Raw genomic sequence first — 23,901 nt, 5'->3', positions numbered from 1 at the left:
AAGTCTTACTTTGTAGGATCTGCCTGATAGGTATGAGTTAAACCATTTGAGTGTGGTGTTGCTTAGTCCAATTTCGCTTAGCCTGTTTAGTAATGTTTCGTGGTTGATGGTGTCAAATGTGGTTGAGATGTCTAGTAGGATGAGTAGGTAGGAGTGACCGCTGTCGAGTCCTCTGAGGATAGAGTCGGTGAGGGTGAGAAGTAGCGTTTCAGTGCTGAAATGCTTATGGAATCCATGTTCAGCTGGAGATAGTATATTCTGATTTTCCAGGTGTTCAGTGAGTTGGCGGTTGACAATTTTTTCAAGGATCTTGGCTATAAAAAGAAGATTGGAGATGGGCCTGTAGTTTGATGGGTTGGATTTGTCAAGATGAGGTTTTTTGAGGGTTGGCTTGATGAAAGCGCATTTGAGTCTGTCTGGGAAGATTCCCTGTTCAAGTGAAAGGTTGACTATGTCTGCTACAGGTCTAGCAATGCTGATGGAGATTTGCTTTAGGAATTTTATTGGGATGGGGTCGAGGGGGTGTGCGGCGGGATTTAATTTTTGGATGATTGCTTCAACCTCAGTTAATGCAACTGTCTTGAATTGTGTCCATGTGGTTATGGTTAAGTTTGGTGGTTTTGAAGTTGTCTTGTTCGTGTGTGGGTTCATTGTGATTAGTTTTGATATTTTGTCATTAAAAAAGTGGGCTAGTTCTTCGCAGGTTCTTGTAGGGTTTTCAAAAGAAGGTGAGTTGTGAGTTGGATGTGTCAAGTCTGAGACGTATGCAAATAGGGTTTGGGGATTAAATTGGTAGTCATGAATCTTTTTTGCATAGAATTCACGTTTGACTTTTTCATAGTGAAATATCAATAGAAACAATTCAGAAGTACAGTAAAATGACAGGGAACAGTGATGTAATAGAATGAAACTGAAGCTACTGGTAAGGTAGAATTTCCTCATGGTCACAATGGGAGAGTGGCAGAGATGCAATTTGAACTTAGGTCTCTAGGCTTTGTTTCTTAAGGATGTAATTGTACTTATCACATGTGATTGATCAATTCTGTGTTGGTAAAATGTTAAATTTCAGGATATCTGTTTGTGAAAGATATTTCTCTCTGTTGTGTTTGTGGCATTGTGTGGACCCTTAGTTGCAGTGGAGATGACTCCTCCCACAGGGAGGGGCCCCGTGGGGAGCCACAGCGATAGGCTAACCTCAGAGAACAGACACTTGTAGGTAGAAAGCTTTATTGTACTGTTGTAGATATGTGGTATGAGGCAAGAAGGAAAGGCACTGAAGTCCGAAAGGTGCCAATACGTTCAAACAGTCTCAGATGTAGAAGTCTCACCCAGATGTTTGAGATAACTAGGAAACCACAGTGTGGGCAAGGTCGAGCCTGGTGGGTGGAGTTGGAGCACCGGATCGTAGAGGTACTCACAGGAGCGTAGTGCGGTATCTTCCTAGTAATGAGGATGGTGGGACCGAAGGTCCGTGGTGCAGGATACACAGACTGGTAGGCCTGTCCAGAAGATCCTGAAATAAATAGAGAGAGAGAGAGAGATCCCCGAGGAGCAGTTTTCTAGTTAGTAGAAACCCCGAAGGGTGGTTGGAAGCGAGAGACCCCCGAGGAGCGGGTGCCTAGAGCTTCGTAAGGAGCGAGATCCCCAGAGGGTAGCAAGGCGTCTAAGTGAGCAGCTTAGAGCGGTCAGAGTAGCTTAAACCGACGTCCTTGCTAACTCAATGATGGTAGCATAGTGGAGGCTTTAAATACCCGGAGGTATCGACGTCACGCCCCCGAGGTTCCCGCCATGACGTGTATTTGAGTGTAGGCAACGTGCGCGCGCCTTAGGAGGCCACGGGAAGGAGCATGGTGGACTGGGATGCCCATGCTGAATTGGAGACGCTGAGGGTTTTGGCACTTGGCACCGAAGGCAGCCATCTTGCCCAAGGAGGAGGAAAAGGGAAGAAAAGAGGTAAGGCAGAGTGGTTGCAGCCATCTGCGACCGACGGACACAACACTCTCATGCTGTATTTGTGATAAAACTGTTAAAAACCAGAGGCCTCTGCCCACCCTCGGAATATGTAATGACTGGGCTACATATTGAAAAGCAATTTAGATGGATAACTTTCCTTAGTCGCATTTTCAAGGTAGGTGTTTCGAGAAGAAGCTGAGTTAGCCAGTTAACCAGCTAACTCTAGATGTGCCATAGGCAGGTCTAAAGTTAGCTAGATACCACAATTCTGGCTAATTGTAACTTATCCAGGTATAATCAGCGGTGTGGCTGTGCTACTGAATATCCCGGTTAAGTTAGCTGGATATGGGTATCCAGCTAACTTAACTAACCACTTAACGGCTGAATATATTTACCCCACTATGTTTTGTATGGAGGATAACACATAGCTGAGATATTACAAAGTTATTGGAGAATCACTAGCAAGGGATATGGCATTAAGAAACCACAAGAGTGAGGCTAATAGCATTGAAGCTAATGGTTTAAGTCATTAATTTAAACAGTATCAATATGCTTAGACATGTATTCAGCCTTCTTGTTTCTGGCACCTGAAATTAACTGAGAGAGGCTGATTTGTAACAGTTGGCTAATTTAAAGCATCGAAAGTATATTTTACATGTCAAGACTTTTATCACTCTAAAAACAAATCAGGGATGTGTATATTGTTAGCTATTTCTATGGTATTTATTGGCATGCTCGTTCTTACTGATACTGCTCTTACTCTGTATCTTGATCTGCAAATGTGTGAATGCAGCTTGAAATATAAAAAGCTAGGGCTGCGTGGAAGGCCTAGATTCAGGTCCCAGACTCCCCCTCACCTTCATCCTTGGGTGGGCTGGGGCCAGGGGTATTAGAGATGTGGGGTCCACAGCTCCTGCGGAGGATGGATACCTAGCCATTACTGTTCCGTGCGATTTGAAACGAGCCATGGGGCGCTGTGTCATCGCCAAGGACCATTATTGGGACTGCCAGGCAGAGGAAGGAGGATATAAGTTTCTTTTTACACCGAAGCCTGAAATGGATATGGGGGGGCCTTCAAAAATCAGTCGAGAGGTGCACCATAGATGTGATATGAATGACTATTGCCCTTTCATTTGTACCCCAATACGTTTGATTCAGAGGCAGTTTATTGTATTTATTTAAAATATTTCTTACTATATCAAAACATTGATCTGGACATGAATTTAAGACATAGGCAAAGTAACAGCTTACACAGCCATAAGCAGTCAGCTGGTTTCTAGCAGATTTCTGTAGGTATTAGTACTGTTTTTAGGTAAGATCATTTGTAAATCTTGCACAAGTGCAGCCCAGTATAAGAATGTTTCTCAGGTTTTCAACTTCTGGTCCTGTGTATTGGCCAGTGGAGTGATAATCCAATCCTGCACCTTTCCATGCAAAATTACTGCACATTGTTACCTCCATGATCCCCTGAGCCCATGTTGGACTCAGTGACAAAATCTCTTCTTACATGGTTAAAACTGAAGGAATCAAATTGTAACTGCAGAACCCTATTTTAGTATATCTGAACATTATTGGAAAACTATGTTTGTTTCCTTAACATACTGACTCTCAGGTGAATTTTCAAAGGAATTACGCATGTAAATGTAACATACTAATTTTCGAAAGCCATTTACCCGCGTTAAGTGTACTTAATATGGGTAAAAATCTATTGACAGTTCAATGGGTATATATTGCAGCAATTTTCAGGGGCAAAGTGCATTTACACGTGTAAAGCCCAGTTTTAAGCATGTAAATGCTTTTGAAAACCAGGCCTTGTAACTTATTAAAATTCTGTTTTGTAGAGGAACCTTTTATCAAGGCTATTTATGTTCTAAGTGTGGAACAGGAGCGCACAAAGAATGTTTAGGAAGATCAGACAATTGTGGCAGAGTTAATTCAGGAGGTAAGTCATTTTTATTGTAACTCTAGTAGTGGTTTAATTAGGCCATAAACTGCAGTAGATATAATTAAGGTTTAATTTAACCTTAATTTGTGTTTATGAACCATATATATAGTTTTAAGATTACCATTTATAAGTGCAATTAGTATTGCATTTAATATTCATAGTAATTTTCATTTTGCTAAATTAAACGAAAAGGAGAGAAAAGCTAGTGAAACATTTCCTAGACTTCTTGTGTTGCAGACATTTGTAAAAATAGAATGAAGTGGCTGAGATTCTCAGAAGTCCCTTTTCAAATGTTATTTCAAAATATAGTGCAGTTTCCAGAGGCATGAATCAAACATAGCCCTTATTTCATGAGTTAATGACTCAGTTCAGCTTGTCCAACACAGGTTGATAGTAGTTTAGGCAAAGCTTCACCTTCTCTTGAAAGTTTGATTTCAATATTTAAATTCGGAGTCAGTTATTATCTCCAGCCACTTCAAGAACCCTTAAGTTCTTTTGTGTGATTATTCCTATTTTAAGGTACTTTCTCCCCCTCTCCAAATCAATCGTTAGTTTTAAGAATTTTAAAACAGCTGAGATTATTTATATTTGTATTAGAGCTTACATAATATGCCTGTTATAGGGTAAGTGTCAGACGGGCCTGTGTACCAAACTGTTGCGCTCAGGGGTGGACCCTTGTCCTGAGGCAGTGGAGAACCGCCTCCTGGTAGGGACCAGGAGGCAACTGCCCCCAGGGGGACGGAGCACTGGAGGAGACAGAGGCTAGGAAGTGCTTCACCACTGGAATTCGAGGTCCCCCTGGGAGGAGCCTGTAGGGACCCGGGCCACTTGGACTTAGGTGGGCCTCGCAGGGTCTCCTGGGAGAGTGGAAGTCCAGCGTGCCCACGGACAGAGGGGGAGCGCGGTCAGGTTCGAGCTTGGAGGTCAGGTGGAACAAGGAGGACCAGAATAGCGTAGGTGATGACAAGGCTAGGAACAGAGCCAGAATCTAGAGACGAGGTCAAGCAGGCAGAGGTCAAAATCCAGGAGTCAGTCCGAGGAGTGGTCAACAAAGCAGAGATCTGATACCGGAGGTCAGACGAGGTCACAGGCAGGCTGAGGTCAGGAGGCAGTCAGCAGGCAGGGAGTTGAGTAGCGGGCTGGAGTCAGAAGGCAGGCAGCAAGCAGGCAGGTCGAGGAGCAGATTGGAGTAAGAAGGCAGGCAGCAGGCAGGCAGGCAGGTCAAGGAACAGACTGGAGTCAGAGGCAGGCAGCAGGCAGGTCAAGGAACAAGCCAAGGTCAGTATCAGAGAGAAAGTCCGGAGGTATTACCTGGGGAGACGGACAGATGAACAGGAACAGGAGGATGCTGGAACTAGGATGCAGGAACAAGGCAGGAACAGAACTGGAACAGAAGGATCCTGGAACAAGACTTAGAACAAGACTAGGACAAGATTCAAACGCAGTGACAATCTAGCAGTACGCCGATCCAATTGGCAAGGCAAGGAAGTACAGGCAGGGTCTTCCTTATAACAAGGAATCAATCAGGGCACACAGCGGAGCTAAGACCCGCCCTTGGCCCTACAAGAGGCCGGGCTTTCCGCGCGCGCAAATAGGGGCGTGGCCAGCACAGCCGATGATGCCAAGCTCTGGCGTGAGGCCTGGTGCACAGTTGAAGGCCCGGCGACCACCGCTGCAGGATGCAGAGGCCTGGAAGTGCTAGCAGCTACCGCTAGGGTGGCCGACCTCGGATCTGCTGTGGAACCATGAAGGTGAGCAGGCCCGTGCGTGGGACGGGCACTGACGGGATGCATAACACCAAACATGCACTAAGAACTGTAAGGTGAATTTTCTTAGTGTCGAGTCAGATGAATCCAGAACAAGTGGGTTACGCACCTCTACCAGCAGATGGAGACGGAGCAAATTGACATCACAGTATATACACCCCTGCAGTGACATCAGCCTGTCAGTATTCTCCGTCTCCAGTACATGGTGGACGTGCATCTCCCCTCTGGGGAGTGCTTCGAATTGAAAAGGGAAAATAGGAAAAATTAATTCACCCCGCTCTCCTGCGGTGATAGCAAATGGTCCCTTCCCCAGTTGAGATTTCCAGAGGTGATTTCTGTGGTCCCTGAGATGAGTGACTTGGTCTGGTAGCTGGCTTTCAGCCAGCATGGACTTAGCTGTTTAACAGCTGAAAGGCAGCAGGTACAGGAAACCAAGAATAGCAGTGAAGGCATATGTCCTCCCCTCCCCCCCCCCCCCCCCCCCCCCCCCCCCCCCGCAGCTGGAGACCATCTCTGTACTTAGCTAGGTAAGGCTGAGCTCAGGTAAGTTAAAAAAAAAAAAAAAGAAAATATACGGAGACAGAGTTTTTGGTGTAGGGCTTACTCCTTTCCCTGGTCTCCATGCTCGGTGCACCGTTCTGATGTTCGTCCCGCCCTGTGGGAGGTTAAGGGAACTGGGCAGCCTGGTGGGTTGAGCAGCCTCCATAGTCTAGGCACCACTCTAAGGTCTTTTCGCTGCATGCCGCTTGGTAGGCCTCAACGGCTTTTCGTGCACTTTGTCTATGTGTTAGGCTGCCCTTTTCAGGACTATTGGTTCAGCTTGTGCATCCAGCTGTACGTCCAGTTTTTGGACATCTAGTTGGGCCTCAGTTTGAGCGTCCAAGTTAAGCAGAGCCTTAGTGGCCATCCTGCTTACCTGTGTGCACAGGTTGGGCATTTGCTGTGTACTTACGTTTTTTGTGGCGCCTATCCTTAGGGACACCTAGGAGCTGGGACGCCCAGGTTTTGGATGCCTAAGTATTGGATGACTACGTTTTTGGATGCCTAGGTTGGACACCTAGAATTTTTGGATGCCTAAAAAAAACACCCCAAAAAAACAGCGAGATGCACGTCTTCAGTCACCGCTTAGCATACTGTCAGCCTAATGATGCCTATACCGAAGAAATCTAAGTGCGTTTCCCTTTGTGCTGCCTGTCAAATTCGGGCATCTCAGCCTGGAATGCCTGCTAACTTGGGCCAGTGCTGTTTGGAGGCTCAAGGAGAATTATTTTCCTATGATTTCACTAAACCTAGTTCTTTTCAGCTGGATGTAGATCTGGGTAAAGACGTGTCAGGTGGGGCGTCTGATATTGGATCTTCCCTAACTGGTTTGTCAGCAGGGGAAGATAGCTCAGTGCCTCAGGTGCCTTCTGGTGCCTTCTGGTTTTGGCATGGATGCTTCTACATTTTCATGGGTAGAATATTTCAAGGGATTGCAATCCTATCTTCAGGCGCAGTCCTCAGCCCCGTACAATGCTCCCAGGGCAGAGTCACAGGTTGGACCTACTGTTAAGCACCGGAGTACACAGAGATTGGCAGCGGTTCTGCCCGATAGTGATCCAAATGGCACGGATGAGGAGGCCGATCCTGACTCCCTAGAGAATGGAAAAATTCCTCTGGGATTAGAACCATATAGGACTGTGCTATGGTTCTTCCATAGAGTTGAACTGATGGTCCTGATTTCCCAGACCTTGAATATGCTGGGAGTACCTGGGGCAGATTTCATGTCTGAGCCAAAGAAAAATCCCATTTTGGCTTCTCTGTGTAAAGCCTCTTGTTTTTTTCCCTGTGATTGAGGCCATTCAAGAATTGATTTATCTTGAGTGGGGTGCACCAGAGGCTAATTTCAAAGGAGGTTGGGTTTTGGAAGGTCTGTACCCTCTGGATCTGGTGGTGAAAGAACGTTTACATTTTCTGAAGTTGGATGTACTTGTATGTGCATTCTCCAAGCAGACAACTATCCCCATAGAGGGAAGAGCGACCTTGAAGGATATACATGATAGCGGGATTGAAACTATCCTTAAACAGGCATTTGTAGCAGTGGCAATGACTTTGCAAACAGCTTCTTGTTGTTTCTTGGTGGCCTGCTCTTGTTTACTTCTCTCTCAGGAGATTAATGACTCTGGGGTGAATTCCAGGACAGTTATGGAGCCAGCGGCCACCTTCTTGGCAGATGCATTCTGTGATTTGGTCCGCACCTCAACCACAGGGGTGGCTTCGGCAATAGTGGCCAGGCATCAGTAATGGCTGAGAAATTGGTCAGCTAATGAGGCCTCCAAGGCTAACCTCACAAAATTTCCCTTTAAAGGCTCGCTCTTGTTTGAGAGCGAGTTGGAGAAACTGGCCAGTAAGTGGGGCAAATCACCGGTTCCTTGATTACCAGAGGATAAGAAGCAGACGCCACGCTCCTTTAGCATGAGACTTCAAGTGTTTTCATCACTATAGTGGAGCGACCTTTCAGAGGACTCAGCCTTTTGGTAGGTCTCAGTCCTTTCATCCCAGACAGCCCAGAAGGGGCAAGGCTGAAGTAATGGAACCTCCCGAGCCTCCCAATGAAGGTTTTCTGACCCACCCCCAGGAACAGGAGACAGGGGGACATCTCTCTCTTCTTTCAGAGATGGGTCAAGAACCCATTGGATCAATGGGTCCCAAAGGTGATATGAGAAGGATATGTGCTGGATTTTCATAGTCTTCCTCGGGATGAGTTCATGGTCTCTCCCTGCCACTCCTTGCAGAAGAAGCAGGCAGTGGAGGGTACATTGGCAAGGCTCCTCAGTCTGAGGGCTGTGATTCCGGTGCCCACAAGAAAATATGGGGCAATATTCAGTTAATTTCATTGTGCCCAAGAAAGAAGGATCGTTTCGTCCCATCCTGGATCTCAAAGATGTTAACCGTCATCTGCAGGTGATGCATTTTCACATGGAGACCTTGTGCTCGGTGATAATGGCCAGTTGGGGGAATTTCTGACTTCTTTGGACCTGTCCAAGGCGTATCATCACATTCCCATTCAGCTAGAGCAGTTCTGGGATGCCATTATCAGTTTCGGGTGCTGCCTTTTAGTCTGACCACCACTCCCAGGACTTTTTCCAAGGTAATGGAATTTCAGCAGAATTGAGAAATGAGGGGATCCTAGTACACCCGTATTTGGATGACCGGCTGATTTGAGCCAAGTCGCTGGAAGAGAGCCACCTGGTGACTTGCAAGGTGATCTCTCTGTTGCAGGAGCTTGGCTGGGTGATGAACCTGGCCAAGAGAAGTCTTCAGCCTGCTCAGTCATTGGAATACCTTGGGGTTCGGTTCACATGAAGCATAGCAAAGTTCTCCTGCCACAAGTTTGTATTCAGAAGTTGATGGCACAGCTATGTCTGTTGATGAACACTCTATGCCCAACCGTATAGCCCTACCTGCAGGTACTTGGTTTAATGGTGGCAACCCTGGAAGTGGTACCATGGGTGAGAGCGCATATGCATCCTCTTCAGTGCTCACTGTTTTCTCGGTGGAACCTGCAGTCTCTGGACTATTCGATTTGGCTCCATCTGCCGATGGAAGTCTCCTCCCGACTGCAGTGGTGGCTTCAGCCGATCATCTAAGGAAGAGAATTTCCCTAGCTCCACCAGACTGGCTAGTACTGATAACAGATGCGAGTCTCCATGGTGGGGGAGCTCACTGTCAGGAGCTGAGGGTACAAGGGTGCTGGGATGCAGAAGAGTCTCTCTGTAACATCAATCGCTTGGAAGCCAGGGCAGTCTGGCTGGCATGTTTGCAGTTCAGCAACAAGCTACAGGGTCAAGCAGTTTGGATGATGTTGGACAACGCAATGACTATGGCTTACATAAATCGGCAGGGAGGAACCAAGAGCCAACAAGTGTCGCAGAAAATAAATCAGCTTATGGAATGGGCCAAACTACATCTCCAGATGAGCTCAGCCTCACATATAGCAGGAAAAGACAATGTAAGAGCAGACTTTCTCAGCAGGGAGAATCTGGACCCAGGAGAATGGGCAATATCAAATGAGGCATTTCAGTTGATTCAGGATTGCTGGGGTCTCCCGTTTCTAGATCTGCTGGCAACATCTCACAATGTGAAAGTTCCATAATTCTTCAGTTGCAGGAGAGATCTGAAGTCATTGGGAGTCGATGCATTGGTTCAGGAATGGTTGGAAGATGAGTTGCTGTATGCCTTTCCTCTATGACCCATGTTGGGCAGATTAGTCCAAAGGATTGAGCGCCACAGAGGGATGGTGCTCTTGGTTGCTCCAGATTGGCCCAGGAAACTGTGGTATGTGGATCTGCAGAGCCTCCTGGCGGAATCACAGAGATCTGTTGTGGTAGGGTCCTGCTCTTGACGAAGATCCGACTCTATTTTCTCTTGAAAGGGGTCACTTGCTGAAACATGGATACTCTGAGGCATTGGTTTCCACTTTGCTAAGAGCTAGAAAGTTCTCCACTTCCTTGGCCTTTGTGCGGGGTTGGCGAGTGTTTGAGGCCTGGTGTGAGGATCAAGGTACTTTTCATTGTTCGGTCAAGATCTGCTTATTTCAGAATTTTTGTAGGATGGCTTGAGTAAAGACTTGGCCCTTAATTACTTAAAGGTACAAGTAGCAGCTCTCTCCTGTTTCAGAGGTCAGGTGAATGGTGGATTCTTGTCAGCTCATCTTTATGTGGCCTGTTTCTTGAAAGGAGTGAAACATCTTCATCCTCCTTTGTGGTTTCTGGTGCCCTTATGGAGTCTTAATTTGGTATGGGATTTCTTAGCAGACCCTAATTTTAGACCGATGTGTAACCTGATCTTGCAGTTACTGACCTTGAAAACAGTGTTTCTTGTGGCAATTTGTTCTGAGTAGAGGGTTTCTGAACTGCAGATTTTGTCTTGCCAGGAGCTATTCCTCTAGGTGACTCCAGGGGTGGTACAGCTGCATACTGTCCTTCTTTTCTATCAAAGGTGGTCACTGACTTTCACTTGAATTATACCATCTCTCTGCTGTCTCTGGACAGAGAGACAGATGTAGAGGAGTATCGTCTGTTGCGACACTTGAATGTCAAGAGACATATTGCCAGGTGTCTGGAGTTTACTAAGCCTTTACAGATCATCTGTTTGTCCTTCATGGCGGTACTAGGAAGGGAGAGCCGGCCTTGCGGGCTACCATTGCTCGCTGGATTAAAGAAGTAGACACGTTGATGCTGGAAAGCCATTACTTAGTCAGGTCAGGGCTCATTCCACTAGGGCTCAGGCAGTGGTCATGGGTGGAAGTTAGATTGTTTTCTCCCGTCGACATATCCTGAGCTGCGATGTGGTCCTTGATACACATTTTTTCCAGATATTATCGTCTGGATGTGCAAGCCCGGGAGGACGCAGCCTTTGCACGTGCGGTTTTGACTGGACCACGGGCAGCCTCCAGCCCTATTCAGGAGTTGCTTAGGTGCATCCCACTTGTTCTGGATTCAGCTGACTGGACACTAAGAAATGAGAAACTACTACTTACCTGATAATTTCCTTTTCTTTAGGACAGAGATGAATCCAGCTTCCCTCCCTTGGCTGCCGAATGGTTGTATTATGATCCTTCTGTATTGCTACGTGTTCCAGGGATTATTGGTGTTAGCCCAGTCCCTAGACTAGTGTTAATACATTCTTGTACATTCTTGTCTGAGCTCAGTGTTGCTTGTTGGCTGAGTATTGAAATGGTTATCTGTTTAATCAAGTTTTGCTAATCTGTCCACAGTTGCTTTTGAAGAGAATACTGGCAGCTGATGTCACTGCAGGGGTGTATATACTGTGATGTCAGTTTGCTTCGTCTCCATCTGCTGGTAGAGATGCATAACCTGCTTGTTCTGGATTCATCTGACTGTCCTAAAGAAAAGGAAATTATCAGGTAAGAAGTAATTTCTCATTTAAAAGCCTGGCATGTGCCAAAATTGGAAGATGTGTGCACATGTAGGATATGTGCAAGCCCAGCAGATTTTAAAAGCCTTCTACATGTGCGTGCATCTGCTGATGCACGATTATCTCACTCTGATTAAAAAGGGGGCATGGTGTGGGCGGGGAATTGGCATTCTGAGGCGGGGCCAAGAGATGTGCGCTAAAATATTTGGGGCGGATTTTCAGAGCCCTGCTCGCCGGTGAGCCTATTTTACATAGGCCTACCGGCGCGCGCAGAGCCCCGGGACTCGCGTAAGTCCCGGGGTTCTCCGAGGGGGGCGTGTCGGGGGCGGGCCTGGTCGTCGCTGCGTTTCGGGGGCGTGTCGGCAGCGTTTTGGGGGCGGTTACGGGGACGTGGCTACGGCCCGGGGCGGTCCGGGGGCGTGGCCGCGCCATCCGTACCCGCCCCCAGGTTGCGGCCCGGCGCGCAGGAGGCCCGCTCACGCGCGGGGATTTACTTCTCCCTCCGGGAGGCGTAAATCCCCGGAGAAAGGTAAGGGGGGGGGGTGTAGACAGGGCCGGGCGGGTGGGTTAGGTAGAGGAAGGGAGGGGAAGGTGAGGGGAAGGTGAGGGGAGGGCGTTAGAGGATTCCCTCCAAGGCCGCTCCGATTTCGGAGCGGCCTTGGAGGGAACGGGGGTAGGCTGCGCGGCTCGGCGCGCGCCGGCTATACAAAATCGATAGCCTTGCGCGCGCCGATCCAGGTTTTTAGTAGATACGCGCGGCTCCGCGCGTATCTACTAAAATCCAGCGTACTTTTGTTTGCGCCTGGAGCGCAAACAAAAGTAGGCCTATTCGCGGAGTCTGAAAATCCGCCCCTTATGCGCTTGGGCATGCGCCCAGGTCGAGTGCAGTGTAACTTTACTTCTGCTATGGAGGAGGTGTAAGTTTAAAAAAAACCAACCAAACCAGTCATCCCTTAAGGGTTTAAAGGGCCTAGGCTAACTGGGGGAAGGCTATTAAACTAGGACCTAGCTCTACACTGGACAGACTGGCATTTATAACTGGCATGGACGCATGCCAGTTATAAAATTCCCTCACGTGGCTGTAACCTGATTTGCGTGGCTGGGTGCATCTAGTTGCAAAACCAGGCGCACATATATGCGTGCCTGGGCTTTTTTTTATAACATATGCGCTTATGTGCACGTGTGTTATAAAATTGCCGCATCCCTGAGTGTGCACCAACACACATGCGCCAATGTGCACCTGCGTGCCCCTTTGAAAGTTACCCTCCCTGTATACTACATTAGTGTACATTTTGTAGCACATGCGTTGAAATCTGAAATAGCAATTGCTGTACACCAGGTGTAGGCAACTTTTGTCTTGCAGTGCCACATACAGGTCTGGTTTCAGGATATCCACGATGAGTATGCATGAGGTATATTTGTATGGACTGCCTCCATTGTATGCAAATACTTCTCATGCTTATTCATTATGAATGTTTTGAAAACCCGAACCTGTTACTGATACTCAAGGACCAGAGCTGCCTACACCTGCTATACACTATGCTGAGTGTGTCCGTGCTGCATAATCATTACTGTAGTACAAACCCTCCTCCCCTTCCAGAGGCTATAGTAAATTGCTAGTGCACCTTCACCCCACTTCTGATCCCCCTCCCTGCAGCCTGAGTCCCAACTCCAGTCCATGACCCCCACACCTCCGATCCCTGATTCAATCAATCCTCCTCGCCCAAAAATCTAATCCCAAATCTGATCCTTCGATTCTTTCTTCCCCGCAATCCCAATCCCAAGTTTGATTCTTCCAATCCAAAATATTTGATTCCAACCCCCATCCTGGGACTTCCTTGCAATGTCTCTAGATGCCTACAACCGTTTTCTGATAGCAAGAGGATTTTCTCTTACCTCTTGCAGGCTCATATGCTTTTTGTTAAATTGATGAATTTTTTTCTCTTCAGTCATAAATTTTTAATGGCATCAGTAGGAAGTAAGAGGAAAATGAAAACAAATTTGAAAAGTAACAATAATACCATTCTGCTTCTATTAATAATAGAGATGTGATTCAGCCGAACCTTTCAGTTTGGCCTTCGTTATCGGCCTGCCGCGGAAAATTTATTTTTCCCACGGTTCGGGCCGATTTTATTTCGGCTGCCCCCCCCCGAAATGATATCAGAAACCCACCCCAACCCTTCCAATTTAGGGCCAGATTTTTAAACCTAAGCATGGGCGTAGATTTGTGCACGCAACCCGGCGCGCACAAATCTATGCCCAATTTTATAACATGCGCGCGTAGCCATGCGCGTGTTATAAAATCCGGGGTCGGCGCTCGCAAGGGGGTGCACACTTGTGCACCTGGTGCGCGCCGAGCCCTAGGGGAACCCCGATGGCTTTCCCTGTTCCCTCCGAGGATGCTTCGAAATTGGAGCGGCCTCGGAGGGAACTTTCCTTCCGTCCCCCCACCTTCCCCTCCTTTCTCCTTACCTAACCCATCCCCCAGCCCTATCTAAACCCCTCCTGACCTTTGTTGGCGAAGTTGCGCCTGCCTCTGTGCAGGCGTAGGTTGCGCGCACCAGCTGGACCGCTGTGCTGGAGGCCTCAGCCCCGCCCCATGCCCGCCCACTCCCCACCCATTTTTTCAAGCCCCGGGTCATACACGCATCCCGGGGCTTGCGCGCATCGCCGGGCCTATGCAAAATAGACTCGGCACACGCAGGAGCGGGTTTTTGGGGTTAAGCGCGTATACGCGCATAACCCTTTGAAAATTCACCCCTTAATTAATTACAATGGGGTTGTAAAAAAAACAAAAACAAACAAACCCACCCCAACCCTTCAAATTTAATTAATTGCAACCCCCCACCCTCCCGACCCCCCGCAAAGCTTGCCAAAATTCCCTGGTGGTCCAGCGGGGGTCCCGGGAGCGATCTCTCGCTCTCGAGCCATCAGCTGCCAGTAATCAAAATGGCGCCGATGGCCCTTTGCCCTTACCATGTGACAGGGGCTATTGGTGCCATTGGCCGGCCTCTGTCACATGGTAGGAGCAATGGATGGCTGGCACCATCTTAAAAAATGGCACGGGATATCCATTTCTTCTATCATGTGACAGGGGCCAACCAATGGCACCGATAGCCCCTGTCACGTGGTAAGGGCAAAGGGCCATCGGCGCCATTTTGAATAGTGTTACCCGGTGGCCCGAGAGGGGGAGATCGCTTCCGGGATCCCACTGGACCACCAGGGACTTTCGGTAAGTCTTGGGGGGGGGGGGGGGGGGTTGGGCAAGTCTTGGGAGGTCGGGAGCGTGGGGGGTTGCAATTAATTACATTTGAAGGGTTGAGGTGGGTTTGTGGTTTGTTTGTTTTTTTAATGTGCCCTTTCTCCCCCTCCCAAAAACGATAAGAAAACCACACGGAATTTTGTGGGTTTTCTTATCGTTTTGTCGGCCCCCCCGAACCGCGACGAAATAGGAAATATCGTCTCTATTTTCTATTTCATCGCAAACGAATGTACATCCCTAATTAATAATATTGGTATAGTAACTTCTCTGTAATGTAAAATGTATACAGCTTGTGTGTCATATAAGTGGGTGATGGGAGGAAGAGAAAGTAGTGATAAAATACAGATCAAGCTTTCCTGGGGAAAGTTCGTATAATGTGTCCAGGCTCAGTCCTGGATGAGCACACTGGAGCCTGCTGATTTTCCAGTAAAAGAGACCTTTTTCTGGTTGAAATGCAACAAACATGGAAAGAGACAAAAAAACATAGGAAGACACAACCATTCCAGAAAAGAATAAAGTAGGCTTTGCTTGTTTTTTCATTTATTTAAAGCTGTGTCTGTTCACTTGGACCCAGGTCATGCAAAATTCTCCTCTCCAGATAAAGAGGTAACATAGCTCAAGACACAGACAAAATCGTCTTTGTGAATAATGAAACCTTAATAAACCTAAGCCTCTGTGAGATTTTTTCTTAGTTTTCACATTTAGTGGTAGGCGTAGGTTTGAAATAAAAAAAGGTGTTAGAAGCAGGGCAATCATTTTTAAAGCTTTACGGTATCATTGCCCGTATTTATTCAGCCATTGTCAACATTATAGGTGGAACTTAAAAAGAAATTCTTTATAGCTGTGATTCAGTTGCCTGACAAGAACCAATAGGGTATGAGAACACCCTTTGCAAAATAGCAACTGGCCCAGCCCTGAAGCTATTTAAACTTGTTACAGGTATCAGTTAGCAAAACAAAGCAATAGTAGTATTCTGTCAAGCAGCAGAGCAGTTTTGGAAATCTTCATCATGCCAGTTTCTCATTTTGTTTCAGATTCTGGGACTCTGAAAGCTGAGGTGAGAATTGCATTTTCTATTTTTATCTATGATTTGTTGTGTACAGCTTGTTTCACCCTGTGCTGCTACAATGCAAAGTTCTTTTTTTGGGCATGCTTTTTTTTTTAACCGCAGGTAAACCCTATCTGTAGAAAAGTGCACTGTGCCAGCTTATATTTAACTAGGAGGTAGCTGTGAACTTTCCTCGCTTAACTCTTTTCTTCCCAATGCAAGGGCTGTAATAATTTGTCTGTGTTTTTAAGATGAAGTCAAGGTCGTAGTCATTGAACAGGGACAATTAAAGACTGGCTTTTGATTGAAGACATCTGTTAAAGGGCCTGGGAAAAGTGGAGTGGCTGAAGGATGTTTTTATTTTTATTTTTTTCAGCTAGGTTAAGAGAAATGTCTCCCTTCTTAAATTCTGCAGTGGCAGTGAGGTGATAACCTGAAAACATCCATAACTGTGCACCTACAAAACCAGCTAGTGAGCATAGAATGATTGCAGCCTCAGGATTTCACTAAGTCAGGAACAAGGAGCCACTTGCACTGGTCAGGGATTTTATTTTATTGGATTCTGTGAAGAGCTTTAACCTGGTACACAGTTTGTGTTCCCAAGCAAACAGACATGCATAATATGTGGCACAGCATGACTAGTTATAAAAAGATGCATTCCTTTCTTCCACTGCCATATTTCCCTGAATACTAGGAAGGATCTGCGTGTTCTCTGCTAAATATGTAAAAAGGGAATGCAAGATGCCCCGTCCACATATAGTTTGGCTTGCATTGGTCACCTGACTACTTCCATGCTGCCATTCAGATTGGCGATGCCGTGCAAAACATACAGACTGTCGCTCAAAACGGAGTAATGAGGTTAATTTTCAGTGGCCCTCCTAGGGCTAAAGTCTGTGAGGACTTTTACCCACAGACTTTACCTGACTTTTCAAAGTGGGTTTATTCTCATAAATCCGCTTTGAAAATGTGGGTGGGTGTGTGTGTAATCCTCAGCGTGGAGCACATCCATCCCCCTCCCCTGCTCTGCTTCCCAGGTTTCCTGCTTACCATGCGCATGGCCATATTGCTTTTCACATGAGATTCCGCGCAGAAACTGGGGTTTCTGTATATTAATCCTCAAGGCCCTCTTTGAACCCGTGGAGAAGGTTATACTGATTCTGTGCTTGTTTTCAGAGTTTTACACTGCAACACCTTTTATCTTTAATTAAGAATTTTAAATGCCCATACTAAAAGAATTCATAATAAGCTGAGGTGAAGGGAGCAAGTCTCTGTAAAGCATTTTACACAATATTAACATATTTCACATTAAAAAAAGTCAAAGCACACATACTGCAGTATTATATTAAAGCCGCGGTACTTGAAAAAGTCTGTTGCGGATATCTCATTTGTCAGTTAAAGCAGACTTAGAGCAATGTACTAATGCATGAAAAATTGCATCACTACTATTTGTGAAATAGTGAATGCCATTTTTCTACCAGGATTTTTAGGCAAGTAAGCCCAACAGAAAATCTCCATACATAATTTTGCAACAGGAAATGTTGCAAAAAACCCCCCCCCCCCCCAAAAAAAAACAAAACCTGACATCTCAACAAGGTGTAGTTATTTGTTTTGCAAACTTTTGCCCACAGTCTTGCATAGTTTAACTACGTGCTGATAGTTGATGAGCTATTGTGCATGATTTTCTATTGCAGCAGCTCACTCTTTAATTGAATAAAACTTTGCATGGAAAAAGCTTTCTGCAAAATTTTATTCATTGTAAATTTCACAAATGGCACTTCATGTGCACTATTTGGGATTTTAGTGTAGAAAACTCATTTTAGTACATGGCCTGTAAGTAAGAACCTCTTGTTTTGTTCTTATTTAGGTTTCTATTCTGTAGCTATCAGTGTGTAAAGTTTCTGAAGGCTCTCTTGTTTAGCCTCTCCATCACTACAAAGTAAATAGTATGCTACTGCACTAATTTGGAGGGCATTTTTACATGTAAGTAGTGATTTCATGTGTGAACTGGCTATTTGAAAATTATCCTCCCTCAATGTTGATAACAGTGAGTACATTGTTCCATAGCACAGTGCGACCTTATTCAGTCCTGTTTGCAGATGACAACCAATTTTGCGTCAAAATAGGATCCTACCAAGCCTCTTTCATTGCCAGTCTCAATAGCTGTCTTATGGCAGTAGCTAAATGGCTCCATGATCACAAAAAAAACCAAATCTGCACTCCTCTGGCTAAACCTCTGAAGTCATCCCCTGCTATCTCTTCCTTCTCTATCAGGAACCCCCTTTCAACCTAAAGAATCAGTATGATCTTAGGGGCTCAACATGACCAAAATCTCATGGTGGAATCCCCTATCTTAAAGGCAGTGAGAGCCTCCTTTATGTGCCTATGTCAGATTTGGCAGTTATGCAACTATCTTGATCAGCACAATGTAGCTACTGTAATTCATGCACTAATCACCAGATGAACTGACTTTGTAACTTGCTCCTGAATGGTATCTCTCAGTCTGGTTTGAATCACCTCCAACTTTTGCAAAACACAGGCTAGAATTTTGGTAGGGGCCAAAGCATCGGACCACATAAATGGTCGAAACTAGGATAAAATTCAAAACCCATGGCTTTATCTTTAAATGTCTTGCCTCTTACAACCCCACCAGAGATTTCTGATCCTCCCAAAAGACCTTTCTGTCCCCCACCCCTTTTGACTTTTGTGGAACTTGTCATGCACAACACTGTGGGTTTTCAGCTGTTATGTACCCTAAATCTGGAACAAGGTACCACTACTATCCTTTTGCCTTGATCAGTGTTACCTCACTTTCCAGAAAAAAGCAAAGGCATAGTTGTTTAACCAGGCCTTTCCCTAACCTGTTCATTAGTAACAAATTAACATCCACTATGCCTGGCTATGATGACCGCACACAATACTACAACTAATGCCACTGCTAATGTTCTTGCTAGTATATTAAAACTGATTGTAATCTGCTTTGATACCAAACATGGGGAAAAGACAGAATATCAACTGTTTGTAAATACATTACTTTTATTAATGTTCAGTGGGGGCATGGCTAGGGTCATGTTTAGGGTGAGAAGAATATAATGCACATAGATTGTATTTTCAAATCTACGCACATTATTTTCCATGCAAAATGAGGCCACAGACAAAGCAGGTGCAAATGTCTGAGAGCACTTTGTATTTATTTATTTATTTATTCGATTTATATTCTGCTTTTCAGGCATGTCAAAGCAAATTACATTTAGATTTTTTTAAACTATTTTTTTATAATGTGACATTTATGTATATAAGCATACACTTGCAGAAGAAAAAGCGAATTACAAGCAATATATAAAGAAATATAGCCAAAACTGGAAAAAAACCCTCCCTAATCTATTGCTTACAGAGACCACCATATATAACAGGAGGGCCCAGAAAACCAGGGATAGAAAAGAAGAAAAGACACATAAGCAAACTTTAGCAAGAGAATAAAATGTAAAAAAAAAAAAAGAATTCCTCGGTAACCTAGCCTTCAGCGAAAAAATACGTCAGGAGCTAGAAAGACCAGCAGTTCTAGAAGCTATAGAATCAATGAAAAAAACAAAGCTGAAAGGGCTCATAGAAAATAAACATTTCTGTGGAAAATACAGCCATACACTTGAAGGAAATTGTAAAAAGAAACAAGCACACAAAGCCACAACCTCTTGATGTAGAGTAAGAAATTTCATCGTATACTCTTGGGATGCTCTACAAAAATCAGGAAAAATCTAAACTTTAAACCCCATAAACAAAATATATGAGCTGATGTCATTTGTGCAGGGGTTCGAGAGCTGGTGGCAGATGCCAGAGGCACTGCCAGCCAGTGTGGTGCGCACTCCGTCACATACACAAAGGAGCGCGACAAAGAGCTCCTTTGTGCACTCCTTCATGCGCATTGAGGACCTTATATTATCCACAAGTGACAAATTAGCAGAGACTGTTGATACTTCTCATCTTGCAGTACCATGCTAGATCCCAGTAATCACCAGACAAAGAAAGGATTGTGAACTCATGAGTAGTACTTGGTATTCTGCTTGTTATGCTCATTCCTATGTACATCCCATTAACTGTCAAGCATCTGCTTGAAGTTATAGCATGATTTCTTCTCCTTTACTTTTCCTACTGGTAAATGTTCAATCAATTAGAGCAAAAATTCAGCTTTTGTATGATTGACCTGTTTGTATAAGCCAGATTTCTTCTGGCTTATACAAACAGGTCGACTCTGAAGTTTGTGTTCTCAATCAAGTTTTTTCCTCAAATTGCTCCTGGGTCACCCAACCTAGCAGTAAAGCACAAGGAGGGAGGTTCTTAATTGTTTATAGAAGCTCCTTTAAAGTGTCAGTTGAGACATTAGTCTGGGCTCTGCTTATGAAATCTTGGTAATCTCTCTGAAATCCTTTACCCTTTGCTTTATTTCCTCCAGGCCTTTTGTTATCCAATTGCTCACCATTTTTTGAAGTTCTAATGAGTCTGAAAACTAATCTAGATAATATGTTGGTTGTTAGCAACTTTAACCTACACATGACTGTCATGCCACATGGTCCTCAAACACAGCTTTTCTTTGATGTTATGCAATATCTGGTATAATCTCAAATCATGAAAGAGCCCACACATATTTTGGATTTAATGTTTATGAACAAATCATTATTGTCTACTTTTCCTATTGATTTATCAGTAATTAAATTGCCCTGGTCAGACCATTCTCTATTATGTTTCTCGTATCCCCCCCTGGAATCTGTCTTGAATCTAACCCATCTACTACACTGGTTAGGAAGAGAGCACATTTTGAATTAAATACTCTGAGTGAAAAGCTTTCTCCTGCCCTCAAACAACTAGAGCTTAATAACATCCACATGCTGTAAAACAAAAATGGGGGAGACGTTATTACTGATACTTTAGATACTGTTGCACCCATGATTAATGTATAAATCCATCATACTAAATCTGCTAGATGGTTCAATGCCAAGCTATGCAATTTACGCCAGCTTCTTAGGAAGTGTGAGAGATATTGATGTCATTCTCAGCAGTCTGATCTATAGATCTCAATTAGAGGTATGTAGAGCCCAATGTGATCATGCTAAGAAAGCCTTCTATTCTGCCCAGCTACAAAAGCAGGGAATATTCTGAAGAACATCGTTCAGCTTGTAAAAGGTCTGCCTGCAACATTGAAAACACTGCCATTCGACACTGCTGATTCCATCTCCTGTGAACATTTCATTGACTATTTTTCTCAGCTTATGAAAATTCATGCCTCTCTTCCTATTGGCAATTACTTGGTCCTAGTTGCCTTGGAACATGTCAAAACAAAATGGGATAAATTTGAATGTATCTCTCAAGTTTATATCTGGTCTGAGTTCCTCTACTTGTCCTTTGGATATTTGTCACACCTCATTTCTGAAAGGACTAAAGGATCTGATTACTCCTATTTGACCACCATCATTAACCTATCTTTTACTTAAGGCTGTTTACTGAAATCATTAAATCTATCTGTCATTTGTTACAAAGACCTGATGGACTTGAATGATCCAGCGAACTATCATCCCATTTCCTCTCTGCGTTTCCTCACCAGAAGCATCAAGTGTTAGACCAGTTTCAATTTGGTTTTTGCAAGGTGCTAAATACTGAGATATTGCTTCTTTCGAGCATAGACTATTTAGAAGAGGTCTCGAAGAAGGACAAGGGTTTGTTTTGGCTTTTTTAGATATCTCTGCTGTATTTGACCATTGCAATTTACTGTATAGGCTTTGTGAATGTGGGATCTCCAGCACCATGTAGAACTGGTTTACCTCATATCTTTCAAAGTGAATTCATTCACTCTCTGTTGGTACTCATAGCTCTCAGTGGTGATCAATATCAACTGCAGTCCCACAAGATTAGGCAATCTCAGCTACGCTCTTTAATATCTATTTCACCTCACTTTGCAAATTACTAGCCCAGCTTTGCATGGGAAACTGCATTTCTGCAGATGATATTCATTTTTTTCTACCAATTGAATCATCTTGGTCCTCTACTTTTGGTTTACTTTCCATTTGCCTGTCTGCCATCAAACAATGGCTAGGCCATAATGGTCTTGCACTGAATATAGAGAAAACAGAGATCATGGTGCTACAGAGACATATTAGAGACAAATCCAAACTATCTGAAATTTTGTCTTTTTTCAGTTTTGAAAACCATGGTATTCCAGTGGTTGATAGTCAAAAGTCTTGGAGTTATTTTAGATAAAAAGCTTATGTTGTCAGCTCAGATCTCTTCAGTAATCATATCTGGCTATTACAAATTCCATCTTTTGAGGCCTTTGAAAAGCTATTTTCTAAAGAAGATTTTTGATCAGTCATGCAGGCTATGATTCTACCAAGCTTAGACTACTATAATGCTCTATACATTGGGCTACCTGCTTATGCACTGCGTGCCTTACAGATGTTACAAAATTCAACTGCATGGCTAATCACTGGCCTTAACAGAAGAACACATATATCACCAATGTTCTGCAATCTACATTTGCTCCTAGTGGAGATGAGAATCTCCTAAGATAGCATGTTTGGTCTTCAGAATGATACATTCTGATAATTTACCATGGATGAGCACAATGCTTCATGTACATAACTCTTCTAGAGCTCTGAAATCTATTTGATGTCCCTTTGGTACTCAGTGCACAGTTGGCTGAGATGCGGGTGTTACGCCCGTTGGTTGCAGATGGCTGTGACCTCTAATGCTCACCTCATTTTTTGCTGCATTATCATCCTTTGGGAGAATGGCGGCCTCCGCCAACCATTGCCGACCAGCTGGCGTTCTTGGGATGGTGTGGGTGCTGCCGACCGCCATCTTGCTTTAGGAATTACTTAGACGCATGTGCATGCATGGGCCACCTTTGTACATGTCATGGCGGGAACCTCGGGGGCGTCCCCCCGGATGACATCAACCATCCATTGTATTTACGCTGGCTGGCCCTTCACTTAGACAAGTTAGCAAGGATTTTCCTCTTGCTGAATTCCGCTCCTTGGACTTCCAGTTCCAGATTCAATGTTTGGCATGAGATGCTCTGGGTACCCACTCCTCGGGGGCCCTCCTTCGCTCTGGTCATCCGCTCCTCGAAGGACCTTCTGCCTTGGACTGATTCTGTCCCGCTCCTCGGGATCTCTCCTGGAACTATCTACTGTGAGTACCTATTCTATGGACTTCAACTTCCTAACCTCGTTGTAGGATCCTCTACGGTGTACCCCATGCCTCGGGCCACTACCGCTCCATCCCAGGAGGACCCACTCCGGTATACCATGCCTGCAGGTCATTACCACACCACCACTACTGGAATCTCATTGGGATTCCTGCACCTCGGAAAACCTTCTCACTACCATCTCTGAGACACATCTCTGGCATACCCCACTCCACGGGCCACTACTGGATCTTCACATCTGAGGTATCGCCTGTGGGTATACCCCTCTGCCCAAGACTGCACTTTACTGCATTCCCCACTCCAAGGATTGTACCTTTCCCTTCCTTCAATAAAGACTCTATTTACAGCTGTGTCTGGCGTTGCTGAGGTCGCGCCTACTGATGGTGAGGCTCACAGGGCTCCTCCCTGTGGGCGGAGACACCTCTCACCTCTTCTCAGGGGTTCACACTTTACAAAACATAACAGCAAGAGAGATCTTTTTCTATGGCAGCCTTTAACTTATGGAACTTTAACAACAAAACTATGACTAACCACCTGTATAAAAATGTTTAAGAAACTAGCTTTTTGAGCTAGTTGACTGACTGAGACATTACTTTTCAAAGTGTAAAATTACCACAAGAATGTGTAATGATGAAGTACAAATAAACCACAATTCACACCATTCCTCGACCATCAAGAAATGAGCCAAAATTCAGTGTATATCAATATCCAATATAAGAATATTAAAAACTTTTTTTTTGGAAGAGATTGATAGTTTCATATAAAGTAAAGGCTGTTACCATCCCTGTACTCAAAACCGCACTGTTGATATAA

The 23,901-nt window shown here is 44.9% G+C and overlaps 1 protein-coding gene across 1 annotated transcript in view; it reads left to right on the top strand.

Annotated features, from left to right (window-relative positions):
- Window positions 1-23,901, top strand: part of VAV3 (vav guanine nucleotide exchange factor 3) — a 631,071-nt gene that overhangs the window by 382,235 nt on the left and 224,935 nt on the right. Inside the window, exons 17-18 of the mRNA XM_029618254.1 lie at window positions 3,795-3,895; window positions 15,880-15,902. Coding sequence (XP_029474114.1) covers window positions 3,795-3,895; window positions 15,880-15,902 — 124 coding nt within the window. The remainder of the gene's footprint in view (window positions 1-3,794; window positions 3,896-15,879; window positions 15,903-23,901) is intronic.

This window comes from Rhinatrema bivittatum, chromosome 10 (assembly GCF_901001135.1).
Source record: "Rhinatrema bivittatum chromosome 10, aRhiBiv1.1, whole genome shotgun sequence".
Taxonomy (NCBI): Eukaryota; Metazoa; Chordata; class Amphibia; order Gymnophiona; family Rhinatrematidae; genus Rhinatrema; species Rhinatrema bivittatum.
This window is presented reverse-complemented; position numbering and strand designations above follow the sequence as displayed.